Raw genomic sequence first — 15974 nt, 5'->3', positions numbered from 1 at the left:
AAACCATGAATTAAAATTGGAATTGGTAGAGTCCTACCAAAAGAGGACACATATTCTTACCTATAATAAATCATAATATTATCAGTCTATGCTCCTTATAAGCTGTCACCAATTTGACATATTTTCTTTGATCAAGATGTATATTTAATTTGTCACGTTGTGTTAGTGCGCTCACACCCCGTGTCAAACATTCTGAGCGATCTAATTAACACATTCAACTAATTAAAGCACAGAGAAGCTGAAATTCTGTTTCGCAAAAGGTAACAAACATGAATAATGCATGTGAAGACTGCATTTATTAGGATCACTGAATAGTTAATCAGTTGGTGTGAATTAATATGATTGGTGTGAAGTGTTTCAAATCTATGAGAAGGTATTTTCAAAAGGGTTGCCTGATGTATGTTTCTTTTTTACCATCCAGCATCTTCAAAAGCCGTCCCTGCTCAGATGATTTACAGTGCAGTTTAACACTAACAATGATGTAGACAGAAAACCAACCAAGCTCCTGCTAAGTTTTAACTATCTACAAATGTAGACTTGAAATGTTGGAAATTAAATGAATTTCACAGAGGCTCAGCCCATTTCCAGCATGAGCAAAGGTGGCTAGACTGAAACTGGGTAACAGGACTTTATTGCTGACACCACACTAGAGAAACATTATGGGCGGTGAAATGATTCACTGAGGCAGCCTAAGGGACATTTAAAATAAAAAAGAAAGCTTAGTGATCACCATGACTGCTTAGCTTAGAGTGATTTCACATAAGATGTACTAAATTTACCAAAGATATTTAATAATAAAACTTGAACAATTTCTGTGGATACTGAGTTCATCAGATATCTTAAATGCTTCTACTGCTGGGGGAAAAAAATGAAACAGACACAGGTGGGAAAATCAATTAAGACTTTAATTTTACTATTTTAAGTTTACTATATGACTTGTACATGAATAGTTGGCAGAGTTTGAATAAATTACTCAATAAATATATAAGTGAATATGTCAGATCAAACACTTAATATGTTTGCTTTTTGGTTGGTCATTGATTTACTTAGACGTGGCTTAAAAGAAACAATAGTTGTGTTTTGTAGGGTTACAAAGTCCAGCTGTACAAATGCTGTGATTCTCCAGCACCTGTCCGCATACTGAACTCAGGGCAATATATTTGATTATCAAACACATTGTCCTATTTACACATACACTTTCACATATAAGACTGGGACAGAATAAAGAGTTCATGTTTCACTTTCTTTGGACATTTAAATGTGTTGTTTTCCTGTGTCCTTTCTTGGAAGCAGTAATGTACTGCATTGTCCAGAGAAATGCATAAAAGCAATGGCCAGTCAAAAGGTCAAATGTCTGTAAACAACAATGGTAGATGATGTTATATGGGTCCCATTAAGAAAATTTAAAGAGTAGCGGCTGAAAGATAACTTCTTTAACTTTGGACAGTGTTTTCTGGCCAGACTGATCAATCAGCTCAAATACCTTTATATTTTCTGATTTAATTACGTTAGGCTTTTTTAAAACACATTCTCTTAAGGTCCCAACCTAATTTGTGGTTTCAATCCCGCTGAAGGTGCATACTGGCCTCAGACCAGCATTATTTTCTGTTGTTGGGCCAATGCTTTTGGGTTAACGTCAGTCCCATGATGCACTAGTCCAGACAAAGCATAACAGAACATGGAACTAAATGGAAAAATGTACACCAGTATAAACAGAAACAAGTGGATGCTTTAGGCACCTCATTTATGGTACATTGAAATTGTAGATACAGAACATGCTGGCAAGCGTGTATGCACCAACACCAACACACACACACAGATAAAGCAGCCAAGAGAAGTGTGCTCACACATACAGGGAATGCATACACTTCCCTGCAAATACACACAGATTGTTTTAAGCTCCCGCTGCTCCACACACTTGCCACATGCCGATAGTTTGTCTGGCACTGAAGCAAGAGGCAAATCAACGGAGAAACCCACTTTTTTTGTATAATATATTCTTTTTCCATTTTTAAAGCTTTTATAAAAATACAAGTCATTGCGAAAGTGTGGCATATGTGCACATGCTCTTTGTGGATCTTTCTGTATGAGTTACCAAAGCATATCTCTTTTTCCATTTCCCTCTTTCTCTCGACATTGCGTGGAGTAGAGGTTAGCAGTCAACACCAGTCAGATCTGTTTGGTCACATCAGTTGACAGAGATGAATGGATGCAAAAACAGAGGAACGAATGAAAGGATGAGGGGTCTTCTCTCGAGGGTACACGATTTGAAAGGTGGTTAATTTCCAATCATGCATCCAATTAGCCATACGCACATACAGACACACACTACGGCCCCTTCCTCACCATTGCTCCACCATCAGGTCGAGGACTCTGTTGATGTTCAGGTCTGAGTCAAGGCCAAAATTGCTCTCTAGAAATGGGGCGGCGGGGGGCGTCAGCGGGTGCAGGCCAGAGGTCAAGGACTCCAGCCAATCAGCAGGGTCAAAAGCAGGAACCTCTGACCTTCTTTTTCTGGACAGCGACCTAGATGGTGGAGTGGTGCAGATGGGGGGAGGAGGAAGGGGAGCTGGGGTTGAACTGAGGGGTGGGGCATTGTTAGGTGAGGGAGGAAGCTCTAAAAGAAGCGAAGAGCACAGAGGAGAGGACAGGAAGTTGTCGTCTTTTTGGCGCTTGGTGGACTGTGATTGGTCAGGCTGTGGGCCAGGGGAAGAGACTGAAAGGACGTTAGTGGTTGACTGGACATCTGTGATCAGTAAAGAGTTATCTGAAAGATAAAGACATGATTCATGGTGTTTGAAATGTTTGTCGTGTATAACCTATTAGCGAACTGTGACCAGCATAAGCATGTCAATATGTCTGGCCAACCTAAAATGTCATCTTAGTAAATTTTTCGCCATTGGTAAGCAATATATTTGCTTCCTTTGTCCTGAAAAGCTTCAGTCGCCACTAGTCAAATTTCACTCACCTGAACAACCAATAGTCTCGTCCAAAATGTCATCTATGGATTGACTGGGGTTCATCTTACATGGTGAAAGAAAGAGTGGACAGGAAGTCAATCGCTCAGTGCTCATTGTTGATGAACAGCAATCAATACATCAATAGCTGCATAACATAGTAATGGTCAGACAGCAGACAGCACACAAACTCAAAAACACTAACCTGCACTCTTTGAATGGCCTCCTGTAGTTCCTCTTCCAGACTCCAGACAGTAGGTGATGCTTGTGCTGGACTGGCAGTGATTTGCATGGGCAAATCAAAGTCTTGACCAATCACATCACAGAGCTGGCAGCAGTTCACCTAAGATTAGGAATAAATACAAATAATTACTTTCTTGTATGATGTGAAATTAGTTATTGTATTTGGCCTAATATTACCCATAGTTTCCTGAACAACAAGATAGCTTGATGCAATTTAATAATGCAGTAGTATGTCCCCATTCTGTCTTACTAAATACTGAAAGTACATACTTTTCCATCACCAGTGCAGTACGTGAAGAGCAGTTCCTGTCCACCTGTGTCTGGTTTCCCTCTGGTGCATCCTGGCTCCTGTTGCAGGAACGGATGAAGGGAACTTTCACACAGCTGGAAAAAACAGAAGGAATGAAATAGTACATTAAATACTTAAAAGTACTTGTAACTAAATAGATTCACCTTAAATAAAGAGAATAAAAAAGTGCCAATAATAGGAAATGCTACAAATTTCCAAATTATTCACCTCCTAGTCAGGTATTCAAACTCACCTGAGTGTCCTTTGCTCCTTCTCTGGGTCTGCTCCTCATCCTCTCTCTCATTTCCAGCTCCACACTAAGTTCATCTACTGCCTGGCCTGGCCTCCACGTAGTACCAGAGGGCATTGGAGGGGAGGATCTATGTAAGGTGGGGCTGGAGCCAGCAGAAGAAGAAGTGAGGTAACTATCACTACCTAAGCTTTGCTCTACTAAACCTGAAGGGTTGATGTACACTGGAGCAGGGTTGGCGGAGGTGTCTATGCTGGTAGAGATTCGGTTGAGGCTGGCAGGGTGGGAGGGCTCCTGTGTGGCCCCTAGCTGGCAAAGCGGCGCAGGTGTTAATGGGGTACGAGGCATCTGGAAAGGACGGAGTCTCTCTAATAGTGCAGGCTTCGTGCCAGAAACTGGGAGTCCACGTTTCCGCAATTGCTGGCGAAGAACTGACACCTGAGAAGGAGAAGAAATAAATTCAATGTTCTATACAAAGCTTGTTCCTACAAACAGTTTATGAAGACCAGATAATCTAAAGCAGGGGTATTCAAACCTACTCCTGGAATGCCACTGTCCTGCAGAGTTTAGTTCCAACCCTAATCAAACACACTTGAACTCGGTTATCAAAGTGTTCAGGATTACGGTTGTGTCTGAAAGCTGAAAATTAAGGAGGTAGGAAGGCAAAAAGACATCCGAAAACAATTTATTGTGACACATCCTGTCTACTGCAATGCCTTCAGTTTTAACAGGTATTTTAATGTGCAAACACTGCCTGTGAAGTCATTGCCTGATAGGGCAGCGAGGCAACAAGTCAGTTGCCTAAGCTTTCGGATGCAGCCTACTTAAAAGTAACAGGCAGGTATATTGGAGCAGGGTTGCAATTGAAGTCAGCAGGAAAGTAACCCTCCAAGAGCAGGATTGGACACCCCTGATCTAGAGTGAGTTATCTTAACCAAAAATATTCTTACCGTTAAGTCATCAAGGTTTAAGGGAAGTAACTCTGCCTGGTGGGTGGGACTTGTATCAGGAGTAGAGGGGTTTGTTGATGGTGTTCCAGACTGAGGGGAACTTTGAGGTGTAGTTCCAGAAATCTTCATATGGTTCTCACTATTGTTTGGATGTATAATATAGGTATATAAATAAGTCTTTCGGGATGGCACTATCTTGAAGTAGATTTTTACCATTCAGATCACAGAGTAGCATCTCTTAAAGGGTTAGTTTACCCAAAAATGAAAATTCTGTCATTAATTACTCACCCTCATGTCGTTTGCTGGACGTAAACAGCGTATGCTGTTCTGTGTCAGCTGCATCACACACGGATATGCTGTTTTCATTCAGATCAAATCACAACAACGTAGGAAGCAGATCCGGCGTGACGAATTGTTGAATAAAGTCGTTATTTTTCTGAAACGACGTGAGGGTGACTAATTAATGACAGAATTTTAATTTTTGGGTGAACTATCCCTTTAAGCCAGGTTTGCACTGTACAATTTTAGCTATGATTTTGCTGTCTGGGATAAATTTCAAGGATCGCAAAAGATTTATCATCTTAGCGTAAAACCATCAGTCTTTCATCATATAGGACTGGATTACACTACACAATTGTAACCCTGACTTTTGCCCAGATTTGCAGTTGAGGCAAGTCTGTGCTAGATGCCTCGAATCAGAGCCAGCCTGGAAATTTTGGGAGCTCAAATTTGATTTCATGTTGTGTATGATGGTTACAGACCCTGATATTTTACAGTCAGACTATGATGCCATCTAGTCAGTGGATATTAAACATGTTGGAGGGTTTAATGCTCCCGAGAAAGACTTTTAGCAGTACTCACTTTCAACTCCTGTTGCAGTCTATTGAGGCCATACTGACCACCTCTACCCACCCAGGACCACATCCAAATGAACTTGGGTTGTATTTTTCATAACCCAGAGCACAGAGTTGCACCATCAACTAGCCAGCTCCTGTACATCCTTGTTTGTTCACACCTGATGTGCATCTACTAGCACTGGGAAGGCATGTGTTTTAGTGTGAGGCTGTTGTGGTTGGAACAACTTGTGTAATCTTCAGACTTTAGCCTAGATTTTTTTGCTGTAATCATTTACAAAGTTGGCAAGTGATGCATAATATTTTAAAATCTGTTCTGATCATAAAAGTGTAGTGTAATCATGCTATTTGTGTGATGTTCACTGACAGTCGTGTAAACCTTTGTGATAAATCTCTGCCTCCTCTATTGTGACTGTTGTTGAACTGTCAACAGTTCTCTTGGCTGCAATGTTATTTATTTATTCACAGTACCATGTGCTCCCTATGCAAGGAGTACACAGCCCACGTAGGGCACAAACTATCAATGGGGCACTATCTCGTCTACCTGGGGGCACCAAGGGATCAACCAATATATTTTTGAGTGACATAAAATAATGATGTTGCACAGTGTGCCATGGCTTTTACTTAAGATGTCACTATGATAATATTCTACAATCTGAAAACCGTAAAAATTGTACACATGGACCTGGCTTTAGTTGTATAAATCATGATTATTTCATCAGTGCTTTGTTTGAAGGCTTACCTGTTTGTCACAGGGAGCTGTTGTTGCTGGTTAAGAATTTGTAGTTGTAAGAACACCTGATGTTGTTGCAAGAGGTGGGAGTAAGAGGAATCAGTGGGCGGAGCCTGACAGCTATTATGCTTTTGTGAAGCACTTCCAGCTCCGCTTCCAGTCCCAGTCCTTTGATCTGGGGGAATGTACTGATGGTATTTCAACTTCCTCATTTTAGGTTTTGAATCGCGAGGCTTTCGTGGTCGTGGAGGGCGGGATGAAGTTAAGGGCCCACCCAGAATGGAATGAGAAGGTGCAGCTGATGGCTGTGCTGTCTTGAGGCATACAAAGAGAGAATGTGAGCAATATAATTTGGAAAAATGACATGAGCAAGTGGATGAGAGAAATAATGAAGAATGAAATGGGGCGAGGAGTAAAACAAATCATTAATTCAAATCTCTGTGTGAGTGCATACCTTTGGCAGCAGTGGTGGTGTCTGGGAGGGCATGTACATCCCTTTGGGTCTCCCAGTTGTTGATATGGAGTTTGACCCCATTACTGTCATGGTCATTGGTTGGCTGATGCACTCGGTTGCCGGGAGCAACGCCAATCTGCACTGCTTTGAAAAGTTGATAGTGGTGAAAATTCTAAACAACCATCTTCCAGCTTTTTAACCTGAATATAAAGGTGTAATATGTAATTTCTGCACCACTAGTAGGACGAAAAAAAATATTCCAAACACTGCAAACAGCTGGTACCCATTCTCATATCATTGGTCGACCCAGTGCTGCTATGTTTGGCTGGTAGCAATGCTTATATAAACAGAGAAATATTTAGATAATACCACATTGCTCACAAAACTGCTCACTTCTCTTTTAAACTGAGGAAAAAGATACAAGGCAAAAAGTACATTGTCAGTTAATTTAGTCTAATATTGTGTAGGTGTTTTATGACTCTTATACCTGTACACTGTTTGGGCTGATGGGCGTAGCAACAGATGACGCATCACTCAGCGATTGGTCACCTCCTTGCCCAGGTGATGATGATAAGCCAGGAGATTGGTGCATCCCGAGTTGCTCGGGAGATGCAAAGGCAGAAGAGGAGTTGTCATCTTCAAAGACATCTGATGGCAATGAAGCAGCTGAGGCAAAGGAAATGTGAGCAAATGTAAGCTTTTCTGAACAATTCTCTGTATAAGTTAAATGCTGCTATATGTGGAAATGTGCAGCTGTAATATAATGTTTGTTTACACATCTATACCTTGTGAGAATTATTAATTTATAAGTTGGAGAGTTGACAGGAAGCAAAGTGGGAGAAAGACAGGGGACGGGATTGGAAATGTCCACACACCGGGATTCGAACTTGGGTCACCCAAAGAACAACCACACTGCATGCTGGAACACTGCTGACATGGCTATCAGCTCCAATTAATATAATTAGTGTTAAAGGGGTCCTATTATGCTCTTTTACAAAGTCTTGATTTTGTTTTGGGGGTGTACTAGAACAGGCTCTCATACTAGGTTGTTCGAAAAACACATTATTTTTCACATATTTTACATTATTACAAAACCTCTCTCCCCAGTCTGGCATGAACGGCTCGAATAGTTCAAGTATCAAATGAAGGTCCGCCTTCTGAAATACGAAATGTGCTGTGATTGGTTAGCTGGGCCAGTGTGTGTTGTGATTGGCACCACTTGGCGCCTGGTCGGGAAATGTCACGCCCCTTACCATAGCCACCTGCGAGCTTCAGCGTAAATACTGTGTCAAAATCAAATCAATTTGAGCACGATTTAAACCCGGATGATTGTAATCACTCTAAGTTCGTCTGCCTTGGGAAAGCTGGCATGTCTCCGACATAGTGATAACACTCGTTGCCTTCTCTAGTGCAGCTCAACCAGGTCTCGTCCCATTCGTTGATATTTGTGATATCACAAATCCCGGAAAATATGCGTTGTAGTCCAAACGAGTCGTTCGTTGTAGTTTTTGAAAAGTGATTTCTGTTAAATAAAATATCTCCTTTTGAATTGGACTTTGAGCTTTGTAACTTCGCAGATCTTTTTTATGCTCAAACAGCAACATTACAGACTAACTAAAGCAATGTGAAATCGATGCTTGAATTTGTCTAGCTCATAATCATATTCAGGACTTATAAAGTTCGTTAGCACCCAATGGCACCATGAGACCAGCTATGTTGTTATTTTTATAGCGCCGTGCTCCCAGTCCGTGTAATTCATAAATAATCTGGCAGGGTGCAGAATTCGGCACGACACCGGTTCGAACATTTAAGGCTGAACACCGCTACTAGCAGTTTCTGACATTTTCAATGCATGAGAGAGTGTTTTGTTATTGCTGGCATGATGCCGGTGCGCGAGCTCTAGACACTCCACCCTCTTCTGAAAGGGGAGGCGGGAGCACAAGCTCGTTTTCATTTAAAGGGACAAACACAAAAAACAGCGCGTTTTGGCTCATACCCTAAAAATGGCAATTTCAACAAGCTATAAAAAATTATCTGTAGGGTATTTTGAGCTAAAACTTCACATACACACTCTGGGGACATCAGAGACTTATTTTACATCTTGTAAAAAGGGGCATAATAGGTCACCTTTAAAAAAGTGAAAAAGCATAATAGGACCCCTTTAATGCACTAGGTACACTAAGGTAGTATAAACATATAAAAGTGGAAAAATAATTGATACCTCACCTCTAACAGCAATGCACAATATGCATTACAATTACATTTGATAAAATATATATATATTAATTGTTTTAACAACGGATGTTGCATTTAATTCTGTGCTGCGTGATTTCTAAAAAAATATGTTTGGAATCTTTTAAGCTGACTGGATCTGATCAAGGACAATATCATGAATGAATCGAAAAGTATGCCCGTTTAATAAAGTCTGTCTAGGAGTGAATTCCTTTGGCTAAAAAAAAAACTTTTAATTGCTCTTTTATTTATTTTATGATTAGAAGTCCTATAAAATTGCTTTATGATGTGTGCCATCTGAACTATGTCATTATGACCGTTAAATTATGATACATATATGTTACATCTATGTCTTTATGACTGTTTGTTATTGTTCATTTACCTCTTTCTGGATTCTTTACTGTATATGCACATATTTACTATGTCATCCACTCAAATTGCTGAACTCAATAATTGTGTAAATGTACAATATTTAGTTTTCTGTCTTTAAAAAGCAACTGTGTTAACATGTTAACCATGTTACAATTACAAGAAATTATATGACCCTAATTAAATGTTAGTGTAATACTATAATATACGCGTATGTGTGTGTCTGTGTATATAAAATATTTAGCTTGAGTTTATGCTCAGTTTGTGAGGCATCTTTTTCAGTTATTTTCAATGACTCACTGTTCTCTAGAGGCAGAATATGCCTCTGCAGGACTTCAAGTGGTCCAGGCTGACTCTGGATTTTCTCACTCAGATCCTCAACCAGACGGGCTTTCTTTTGCCTGTGAGCTCTGCTATAACTCCTGTCTGTGAGCGAGAGACATATGCAAAAAGAAAGTGAGAACAAGAAATGAGAATCAGAGAGAGAACAAAATTAACAGTGAAAGATGGGGAATGTGAATGGCAGATCAATTGCTCTGCTTTATAATAAGAGATGAGAAGAGGAAGGAATATTTTAAAGACAGATATGAATGATTTTTCACAAAAGAATTTGTTGCAGGGGTAATCCAATTCAGACATTCAGAAAGCTACTCATAATAAGTGCATGAATGACTTGCAAACACGAAGAGCTGTTTGATGAATGGGTACTGATGGATGTGTGAATGGATAATGGACAAACTGCTCATTCCAGCTTTAAGGTTACAGCTCTTTTCAGTACTGTTATTGGGATATTCTATTATGACTGAAGGTCAGGAACTATTAGCAAACTCTAAATGGCCGTGGATGATGTATCACCTGGTGCAGTTTGAGCAGTCAGACCACTAGGGGGTGACTTCTGAGTGGCACCATCTTCAGTCTGACGCTGCATTGAGAAACAGCCAGTCAAATCACCATCAACAAATGTCAACAAATACTGTAAACCTTTATTTCCCCAATAGTTACTGAAATATAGCACAGTGGTGAAGATGCTAAAAAGAACTCATTGTTTGCTCTGGATGGTAACATTCTCCTGTAAGACTACATTTTTCCCTACTGACAGTAATTATCTTGAACCAGCTGCTGTTTACTGTCTTACTAAACATAATTAACTGTGCTAATAGTGTTTCACGACTAATACTAATAGTTTGCAACAGTAACTACTAGACACGTAATTACAAACATTAAATTATGCTAAAGAGGTTAAAGATAAAATCATGTCAGTTATCAGACTGTTTTGGCATCAGTAGGTAGTTTGCTTATCTACACTGGCACCCTGTTTCACGTCAGTCTGTTTTCATATAAACCAAAGGCACACACATACTGTAACTGGAGTGTGTCAAGCGTGGAAACTATTAGATCCAACCATGGTATGTTTTAGTTTGGAACTTCTCCCTCAAATTAATTTTGTTTCATGGAGCCACTTATTTTACTTTTGGTTGCTGCTAGCTCTATATTTTACTCCTAAGACATAGATAAATAATGGCTCACCAAACCACTGCTGACTTCTTTCTCCCCAACTTTATCAGGGACAGAGGTCTTTGTACCTATTGAGGACAGAGAATGAACAAAAAGGTGGAGAAAACCTGTTACAAAGCTAATATTTTGAAATGCATAAAGAGAGCAGTCCAGCTGGTTTGAAATGTGTGAATCAAATATATTATGATTTTCTTGCCCCATAAGGGGGAATTTCATAGACTTCCTGGGGGCTAAGCACAATCAAAATAAACACACACACACACAGAGAGAGAGGTTGAAGACCAACTCGTGTCAGTTATCAGACTGTTTTGGCATCAGTAGGTAGTTTGCTTATCTACACTGGCACCCTGTTTCACGTCAGTCTGTTTTCATATAAACCAAAGGCACACACATACTGTAACTGGAGTGTGTCAAGCGTGGAAACTATTAGATCCAACCATGGTATGTTTTAGTTTGGAACTTCTCCCTCAAATTAATTTTGTTTCATGGAGCCACTTATTTTACTTTTGGTTGCTGCTAGCTCTATATTTTACTCCTAAGACATAGATAAATAATGGCTCACCAAACCACTGCTGACTTCTTTCTCCCCAACTTTATCAGGGACGGAGGCCTTTGTACCTATAAAGGACAGAGAATGGGAGAATAAACAAAAAGGAGGAGACAAGCTGTTATAAAGCTAACATGTAGAGTTGAAATGCATAAAGAGAGCAATCCAGCTGGTTTGAAAAGTGTGAATCAAATATAACATGATATTCCTGCCCCGTAAAGGGAAATTTCATAGACTTCCTGTGGCTAAGCACAATCAAAATAAACACACACACACAGACTCACCAGACTCTGCATTAAGTTCATTCTGCTGTCTGCGGTTCTGTATTCTCAACTGCAGAACTGAAAAATATAGTATATTTATTATTATGCAATAAAAACTATATTTACAATACTTTATTTAATATACAGTCTTTGTATTGAAGAAAACTCTAAAGCCTGAGTTTCCCACCTTAAGGAAAGTGCATGTTATCTCTGTGAATTATATAGCTTAATTTATATCTGTAAGCCCAGCATATTACAAGTAAACTGCACCACTCGGATGATCATAAATGAGTTAGACATGAATTAGGCGCTGCAGACATACATTGTTCACTAACCTAGTCAAACACTGTTTGTGGCACTTATAAAAGAAATTCTATACTTCTTCACAAACAAACACATGCTTGAACCAGCAGGTGAATTACAGCTAGGTCAGAGGTGGGAGGAGTCATGAGGTATGGTGGCTTGTCCCGTGATGCATCTCTGTGCTGAGTTTTGAGATCTGAGAGTGGACGTGAGAGGAAGGGGGGTAACTGTTTATCCCTCTGAATGTCTATTTCTGTCGCCTTCCCATCCCCCATCCAGCTGTCCCGCTCTCTCTCCCTCTCTCTCTCTCTCTCTCTCTCTCTCTCTCCGCCTTTCACCCCGTCTCGCTCTCTCCCTCTCTCTCTCCCTCTCTCCGTCTTTCACCCCCTGTCTCGCTGTCAGTCGTGCTAAGTAAATTCTTCCTGATTTTACTTTACTCTGGAAGAGAATGACATGCTGGTGGCATCAAGCCAAATCAGGTTGGAATACTGGGATTAAAAATGTTGTCATGGCAGCTTATAGTAATGACTATGACTGGTGTGCTCTGATCACATAATGGCATTGATGCATAATGATAGTTCAAGTTTTATGATACTCTACTAACTGTACCACCTGTTATATTACTATTAAAATGCCTGAAAATCAATACATAATGAAAACAACCAAATGTATAATTAAACTTTTCAATTAAATTCGTTTTGTATTTCTTATATCTCTTGCTGTTCTAGTTTGTACTATTCTGGACAATGTTTGAAACTTTTATTGCTTGCACTTCTCATGTTACTTCCCTCATGATGAATCATGCATATTCCCAGAAATATCCTAATATTTTAATGTTTTCTAATTCACTGTATAATTTCATACATTGTCATTATAAAAATATTAATATCTTCAGATTAATACAAGATCACCCCTCCATAGCTGATCTTGCTAAAATCAACACATGATGAAAAACTATCATCAATTGCCTGGTAGACTGTAAAGAAATAATGAAAACAGACATTAGTGTTGGATATATAATAATTTAAATGTCGATTTCATAAACATAGATTTATAAATATAAATACTGGCAAATTACCTTATGTTCATCTTCAAACTATAAATCAGCAAAATAAGGCATTTTCTAATTACTTCAGTTTTGTTCATGCTCATGAATTGTTAGGGCATTAAGACTAAAATTTAAATAGCACAAATTAAATAAATGACCTTGAAATTTTGTTAGAAATAAACGTTCTTACATTGTTTTCCAAACTCCGTTTTATATATTTACCCTTGTTTTTACACCATGGATCAGGTTTTTTCAAATAAGCAGCTGTCTTTCTCACAACATAACACAACATATCCAAGGTCACAGCTGATTTAAGGGTCAGTACCAGAGCAGAACGGGGTTTTGATTGCATTACATTCTCTTTGCTTTCCATGGATGTGATCTTCCTTTTAAAAATGACTACTTTTTTGAATACTAGCTAAACTGTTTAAAAAGTGTCAATTCAATGCATTTTTGACGGCAGAGTCTTGGTATTACCAAAGAGTGCTGCTGGACATTTGTCTGAGAATCTTGCCAGCAGAATGTTTATAGGGAACCCAAGAAGAGAGGGCACTGCTTTTGAAGGTGTTCCAACCACAGATGGGAACCAACAAAGACAATCTGTCCACTGTCCACATGTCCTTCAGGGAAGACCGTACTGCTGGCCACATTTGTACAATACGGGGAAGTACGAGAAATCATGGAACCTCATGAAGATGGGTTGGTCGGTAAAATTTGGAGGTCCATATAATATCAGCCATTCGGAATTCATTTGAGAATGCTTTTATATTCCAATGATAATGAACTGAAATTATGATACTGTTATACAGAAAATGGTTTGTCAAGCTAAACTCAATGATTGCTTGAAAGCATTGTGTTACATCTCAGCTCTGTTGAAGTATGTGTATGTATTTGAGTGTGTTTGTGCAGGAGAAGGTGTGGCCTGCACTCAAGCCAGCAGAGATCCTGATTGGTCTGCTCCTGATTGGTCTCGTCCTGGTTCCAGTGAAAAGGACCTCCCCAAACATTCTAGGAGGCCTAATGCGTGCCATTTGTTTTGCTTTGTCTTGGGTTCCTCTGTGATTGTGTGTGCTTTGAAAAACTTGCTTCGAGAAACTTGCTCTTGTTTTAGTTGATTTCCAATTGTTATTTGTAAATATGTAGTTTAAGGGAAGTAGGGAGTGTGATGCCATTTCTTTTATATTGTTAGTTCTGTTTTGTGTTAAAGGTCCCATATTGTCAAAACTGAAATTTCCTGGCTTTTTTCACGATTACTGAGGTCTAGGGGCTATTTAACTACCATATAAGTTTCAAAACAGTCAGTCCACAGTAAAATTCACACAGCCTGCTTAAAGTTCTAGCTATTTTTCACGAACCGTTGTGACTTCCGTAAAAAGTTGACATCAGAACTACACAGTCACTGCCTTCAGTCACCACCCCGAGCACCGCCCACCGTCCCACTCTCCTTTTGCCAAACCCCCAGACAACATCGCGTCCATGCTATTGCTGAGCAAGGACAACACGGAAACATGTCGAAAAGGTTAACTTTAACCACAAAACCAGATCTGCCGACCTGTAACGTTACACTCTCACTCAAAGGATGGACAATCTGACAGGATTGTTACTATGAGGTGGATCACATCTAACGTGTAAAGTCTAGTCATGATGAAGATGTATATACATTTCAATTTCTGCAGGCAACTACATCAAAACCTCAAATAAAACTCCAGAAAGGTGTACAATATGGGACCTTTAAGGGAGTTAGGGAAGTGGTGTTGTATTTTTTTTTCTCTGTTTTATTTTGGTTAGAGAATTTAAAGGGTATACTAAATTTAGTTATTTTTGTTTGTTATTTTGGCCTTGTCCACTCCTAAATTTGTCCCCTTTGTTATCATTTTCATTATAAGTTTGTTAATAAATCTATTCTTTGTTTGATAATATCTTGGGAGTGAGCGCACGTTTCATTTATGCTATGACTGGCCCTAGACGGTCGTAACATAAATTGGGGGCTCGTCCACCAGTTCAAGCTTTCTCCGGTTTGAACAATCAAATTCAATATACTGTAAACAAATGGACTATTCGATCTAATGAAATTTGCCTTGTTTCTTATCATTTTCCTTGGGGATTTTACTTTAAGGGGAGGAGATTTTGGCAGAGGTTTTGAGATGTCTTCTAAATTTGATTTGGAGACTGTGAAAGTTCAAAGTCTTTGAAGGTGTGTTGACCACTGTTGGGGAATGTTACTTTTAAAAGTAATGTATTTGTATGAATTTTATGGAAAGTAATGCATTACATCAAATGTAGCGTAAGTTCTGACAGGTCACGTTAGCCAAGCTCGCATCAGCTTATCCACATCTACCTATAGGGATACGACACCTACCACAGCATCCATATATAATGTCCTTCATTATTATCAGCAGCTTTCGCGTTGCTCAGTAGCTAATTAGCCCCTCCATCCCCAACTCCTCCTCTTGTCCAGTCAGGATTCGGCCTTCTGATTCCCCTTTGAATCAGACTAATTTCTAAAATGTGTACATTAAAGGGATAGTTCACCCAAAAATGAAAATTTATGTTTATCTGCTTACCCCCAGGGCATCCAAGATGTAGGTGACTTTGTTTCTTCAGTAGAACACATTTGATGATTTTTAACACAAACCCGCACGGCTTCCGGTGCGTGAGGTGTGTACGCGCTCTGGCGTAGTTTACATTAATGGGTGTGTTGTTAATGGGTGTGTTGTCGCGGGAGGAGCAAACGACAGACACAGTTTATTAACAGAAAATAAACAAAGTGTCCAGAAAAAAAGTGAATCAAGTGTCCAAAATAAACAGGGGATCTGGTGTCCCTGTTGTGCTGCGGGGTTCGTGAAGGGAAGGGCAGTAGTCAGGAAGGAAGGAAGGGTCCAGGTAAGGGGCGGAGTCCGGCGGCCCCACGCGCTCCCCTCTCCGGTCCCGGGCGCGAGGGGCGGCGGCTTCTATCAGCGGCTTCGT

General features: G+C 39.8%; 1 protein-coding gene across 3 annotated transcripts in view; it reads right to left on the bottom strand.

Moving 5' to 3' along the window:
• Nucleotides 1-922: 922 nt before the first annotated feature.
• The window catches only part of LOC107673045 (myocardin-like), a 17703-nt gene continuing 2651 nt past the window's right edge, over nucleotides 923-15974 (bottom strand). The window contains exons 3-15 of one of the 3 annotated variants that reach the window (XM_016466479.1): nucleotides 11678-11734; nucleotides 11409-11464; nucleotides 10187-10247; nucleotides 9632-9757; nucleotides 7218-7396; nucleotides 6731-6874; nucleotides 6286-6590; nucleotides 4690-4828; nucleotides 3743-4177; nucleotides 3471-3584; nucleotides 3163-3300; nucleotides 2969-3023; nucleotides 923-2767 (exon numbers count right to left, since the gene is read on the bottom strand). In XM_016466479.1, the coding sequence (XP_016321965.1) occupies nucleotides 2343-2767; nucleotides 2969-3023; nucleotides 3163-3300; nucleotides 3471-3584; nucleotides 3743-4177; nucleotides 4690-4828; nucleotides 6286-6590; nucleotides 6731-6874; nucleotides 7218-7396; nucleotides 9632-9757; nucleotides 10187-10247; nucleotides 11409-11464; nucleotides 11678-11734 (2234 nt within the window). In that variant the 3' untranslated portion in view covers nucleotides 923-2342. Of the gene's footprint in view, nucleotides 2768-2968; nucleotides 3024-3162; nucleotides 3301-3470; nucleotides 3585-3742; nucleotides 4178-4689; nucleotides 4829-6285; nucleotides 6591-6730; nucleotides 6875-7217; nucleotides 7397-9631; nucleotides 9758-10186; nucleotides 10254-10858; nucleotides 10915-11408; nucleotides 11465-11677; nucleotides 11735-15974 lie in introns of all 3 variants that reach the window. The other 2 variants (XM_016466477.1, XM_016466478.1) reach the window with 2 other exon arrangements.

Source organism: Sinocyclocheilus anshuiensis, unplaced genomic scaffold, assembly GCF_001515605.1.
Source record: "Sinocyclocheilus anshuiensis isolate Anshui unplaced genomic scaffold, SAMN03320099.WGS_v1.1 scaffold248, whole genome shotgun sequence".
In the NCBI taxonomy this organism is placed as follows: Eukaryota; Metazoa; Chordata; class Actinopteri; order Cypriniformes; family Cyprinidae; genus Sinocyclocheilus; species Sinocyclocheilus anshuiensis.
The sequence above is the reverse complement of the archived record's forward strand: the minus strand, read 5'-3'. Positions and strand labels throughout refer to the sequence as shown.